The sequence below is a fragment of the Calidris pugnax genome, unplaced genomic scaffold (genome assembly GCF_001431845.1).
Source record: "Calidris pugnax isolate Ruff unplaced genomic scaffold, ASM143184v1 scaffold206, whole genome shotgun sequence".
In the NCBI taxonomy this organism is placed as follows: Eukaryota; Metazoa; Chordata; class Aves; order Charadriiformes; family Scolopacidae; genus Calidris; species Calidris pugnax.
This window is the reverse complement of record NW_015090957.1, coordinates 1,490,034-1,494,493: the sequence shown is the minus strand read 5'-3', so window position 1 is coordinate 1,494,493 and position 4,460 is coordinate 1,490,034. Positions and strand designations below refer to the sequence as shown.

General features: G+C 60.6%; 1 protein-coding gene across 1 annotated transcript in view; it reads left to right on the top strand.

Annotated features, from left to right (window-relative positions):
* The window catches only part of ARSG (arylsulfatase G), a 19,144-nt gene extending 14,837 nt beyond the window's left edge, over positions 1-4,307 (top strand). The window contains exons 9-11 of the mRNA XM_014952190.1: positions 148-268; positions 3,562-3,652; positions 3,973-4,307. Of these exons, the coding sequence (XP_014807676.1) occupies positions 148-268; positions 3,562-3,652; positions 3,973-4,307 (547 nt within the window). The remainder of the gene's footprint in view (positions 1-147; positions 269-3,561; positions 3,653-3,972) is intronic.
* Positions 4,308-4,460: the final 153 nt, after the last annotated feature.

Below are 4,460 nucleotides of genomic sequence, written 5' to 3'. Positions count from 1 at the left end.
GGCCCCCCCCCCCCCACTCCAAGCCCTCCCCTGCCATCAGCGCACTGAGTGCCCCCCCCGAGCGAGGGGCTGTGGGGGGCAGGTGGGGTTGGGGGGACCCTCTGGGGGTCTTTGCTCCTTGTTCTGATGCTGCACCTCTCTCCCCAGCACCCTGGACATCTTCCCCACGCTGGTGGCCCTGGCTGGGGCCGCGCTCCCCCCAAACAGGCGCTTCGACGGCCTGGACGTGTCCCCGGTTCTCTTCGGGTGGTCGGACGTGGGGCACAAGGTAAGGCAGAGCCACCCCCCCCCGGTGACACCCCCTCCTGACAGCAGGTCCCACCACCTCGGAGCTAAAGCAGTAAGTGGGGGCGGGAAGGCCCAGAGCTGGGGATGTGAAGGTCCCCAGGAGCATCGTCCCCAGGTCTGGAGGAGGGGGGGCGGCCGGAGAAGGCTGGGTGCTGCCCCCAGGCTTGGGCCACCGGGCAAAAAGGGCTTTGGGGTTAGCAAAGAGCTGTCTCAGCCAAGAGAAATGCTTCCTTCATAAACGTGGGATGAAAACACCTATGTGTGCAGCCTGGTGTGCCTTCTCCTGCACGGCAGGGCTGTCCCCGCTGTCCCGGGGGACCCCGTCCTGGGGGCGATGCTGGGGTTTGTCTGTCCCCAAGGTGACCAGCACATCATTCTCCTCTCCCACTGCAGAAGGTGTGCCAGGCTGGGAAACAAAAGCTCCCAGGGGCTCAGACCTGGTTGTACCCGCTGTGTCCATGGTGCCAGAGCGGGACACGACGGAGCCCTCCTCCTCCAGCGCCCGGGCTGGGGAACGTGCCCGTTCCTGGTGTTGCAGTGGGGCAGCCCGCCCCGTACCCTGCAGCTCTGCCCAGACAAAAGGAGCTGCTGACAGCTCCTTTAAGCCTAAAAATCACAGTTAGCAGAACAAGCAGTACGGCGATACATTTTTCTCGGAGTTGCACAAGATTTTTGCAGACCTAAAAGAAAAAGTTAAAAAAAAAAAAAAAAGAAAAGTGGCTTGAATAGCAGTCCCGCAGATAAAGCCTGATTCTGCTTTTCAAGTCCACCCTCCCGCGAGCACCTCGAGCCAGCTCCCAGCGGGGAGCCTGGAGTCGCTTTCTGCGTCCATCAGGGGTTTGGTATTTGCTTCGTATTTACGGAGCCCTCGCTGAACCGTGGGACGAAGCGGGGAGGCGGATGGGATGTGGCCAGCGTGACCGCGGTGCTCCTCGGGATTAACCCTCTGCTCCTGCGCCTGCGCCTCCAGGAGCGGGGCGGCATTTTGCTGGGGGCAATAGTTTGCTGGGAGTGATGGTTTGCTGGGAACCATGGTCTGCTGGGAATGATGGTTTGGTGGGAGTGATGGTTTGCTGGGCACCATGGTTAGCTGGGGGTGATGGTTAGCTGGGCACCATGGTTAGCTGGGCCTCAGGGTGCCGTGCAGGGGCACAGTCCTGTGCCTGCCATTCCCAGGTGTTTCAGACCAAGGAACCAGCCCTGAGCCAGCAGCAGACACCACCCCAGGCTCCTCCAGCATCACCCTGTGCTTTTCTTGGGGTGTTCTGCTGCTGGAGGGGGGATTAAACCCCGCAGGGCTGGGGGCTGGGGGCACAGCTGGGTTGTTCCTGCCCATCCCAGCAGTATGGGCAAGGTCCCCCCTCCACTTTGTTTTTTTTTTCTGTTAAATTAAAATGACAAAATCAAAGAGCAATAGAGGGGTTGCAGACCCGGGAAAGTTTCTTCAAAGGGCTCAGTTGAAACAAGCTCCTTAATTCTGCAGTAAATGAGACTAGATTTGCTCAGAGTGGGGTTTTAGGAGCCGGTTTGGGAAGGTGCTGGTTGCTGGGGAGGGAGGTCCGAGTCCCTTCCCACCCAGGTTCCTGTCCCACCTGCGCTGCTGAAGGTGGCACCGAGCGGCCAGGGGGTGTAGGCAAAGCTGGAAGCCCAAAATGGGTTCAATTCCTGGTTCCTTGGCTTCACGGGCCCTGGAATGTTTGGAGATGGAGCTTTGGAGCTCTTTTATTCTGACCGAGGAGTGTCAGCGTGAGGGGACTGTGTGGCAGGGGTTTCCTCCCCGCAGCAGGTTTGCACTGCGCCTCCTCTTCCACTGCACTCCCTGATTTTTTTTCCCCAGGATATGATTTTTTAGCCAAATTCCAGCAGGTGACTTTTTAAAAATTTGAATTTACCTTTTGCTGGAGGGCAGGAAAGGAAACGGAGAGCGTTTGGAAACCAGCCCTCACCTGGAGCCCCGGCGGGTCTGGGATGAGGTGCCAACAGCCACATCCGGAGCCGGCAGCGGGGGCTCCTCACCCCGGGGAGGGGGCACGGGGGGTGCCCGTCGGGGCTCGTGCCGGGACAGGGCTCCGCGCCGGGCACCTGCTAAGCCATTCCCCTCCCCATCAGCTGCGAAGGCTGTTACTAAACTTGGCACCGCAGCTGCCTCCAGCCCCGGCAGATGTTTCTAATTCTTAGCACAGTGGAAATTTCTTGAATCACTTTTAAACTCGATTCCCAGGGAGGAAACCTCGAGTGAGTCATCCCTCAGTGAAGCCATTGGCTCCGCGGCAGATATTATCTGACAGAGGAGCCCGCCGAACCGTCCAGCTCACTTGTCTTCTCGCTCCCGGGTGCCAAAGCGGCCGTTCCTGCGCGGATCAAGTGTCCTAAATACCGAAAAGGGAGAGAGACTCGACCCACCCTTCCCTCTTCCCTTCCTCTCACCCCCGTTCCCGGTGCCGGGGGGGCTGTTGTTAGGGCAGGGAGCGCTCGCACAGCGGGGTGAGTCAGCGGCGGGGACGGACGCGGGGTGATGTTCCAGCACCTCACCTCCCCGGGCAGGCTCCGCTCGCTGAGCTCAGCCGCTGGCCCCGGCACCCGGGTCGGCTCCCTTAGATGTCCCTACCGCTGGCCGAGCTGAGGACCGAGGGAGATGGGTGTCTCTGGCGGGGCAGGGGTGGGTGACACAGAGCGCCTGAGGCCATCCTGGCTCGGAACCGTTCTGCCCTGCTCGAAGCACCTCAGTGATCCCTTTCTTGCCGTAGAATTGCTCTGGGGAGGTAAATTCCGTGGGTCCTGCAGGCACAGGAGAGATGCTGGTGTTTCCCGGTGTCACCCCAGCCTTCAGCCAGCAAAGCTCAGTTGGTTGCTGAGTCCAGAGGCTAAATGGTGTCCTACAGGAGAGCTGGGGAGGGACCCCGGATCAGGGAGGGGAGCCCTAGGAGGAGGGAGAAGGGTCTGACACGGAAAGAGGGGAGGTTGAGGTGAGATCCCAGGAAGGAATTCTCTGCTGTGAGGGTGGTGAGAGCCTGGCCCAGGTTGCCCAGAGAAACTGTGGCTGCCCCATCCCTGGAGGGGTTCAAGGGCAGGTTGGAGGGGGCTTGGAGCAACCTGGGCTGGTGGGAGGTGTCCCTGCCCAGGGCAGGGGGTGGCACTCAGTAATCTTTAAGGTTCCTTCCAACCCAAACCATTCTGTGATTCTATGAGGTGGTCTCGCCTGGGGCAGGAACAGGTTTCACAGCAAGTTTTCTCTGCAATGGGCTGACGGGCACCTTTCTGTTCTTCCCTCAGGTTCTGCTGCACCCCAACAGTGGGGCAGCGGGGAAGGACGGGGAGATAGAGACGCTCCGACTGGCCCAGTACAAGGCGTTTTACACCACAGGTACCGTGTCCCTTGTAAGGATCGTAACGTCTGGGAAAAAACTTCTGGAATTCTTCATTCCCTGTAGATACAGGTGAAAACCAACGCAGGTTAAGTCAAGCAAGAGCAAACCCAGTGAGGTTTGTGCCTCCTTGTGCCCGTGCGAGGGGCTTTGCAGCCCGGGGCTGTTGGCATCAGGAGCGCTGGTCGAGCAGCAGGACCCCGGCTCCCAAAGCTGGGACACAGTGGGAGTGGGCCGTCACGGGTGGGTGAGGAACACAGAGGTGATCCTGGGCAGCCTGGAACTCCGGGGTTTTTCTCTCATTTCATTTCCTCCCTAGGAGGGGCGATGGCATGTGATGGGAGCATTGGGCCAGCAGAGCATCACCAACCACCCCTCATTTTCAATCTGGATCGGGATATCCAGGAGCAGGAGCCTTTGGACGTGGCATCTGGAGAGTACCAGGCCGTGCTCCCTGCCCTCAGCAGGGCTTACGCCCAGGCCCTGCAGGACATTGCCACAGACAACGTCTCGCTGGCAGATTACTCCAGAGACCCCTCGGCGACTCCCTGCTGCGACGCGCGGCACGTGGCCTGTCGCTGCCGGGCCCCCGGGGCTCCCGCTGCCGCCCCACACCCTCCCACCCAGAGGAGAGCCCCCCGCCTCTGTCTGTAGGCAAATAAGGCTCAGGCTGCTCCTTCCTCTGGTCTGGTTTGTGGTTCCTGCTGGCTCCAGGCTGGGGGTCGGCCACGGAGGAGAGGGAGGGAGGCTGCGGTGCCTGGGGGGGGGAGGTGTGGGTCTGGGTGAGCACACGGGGGGCCTGGGTGA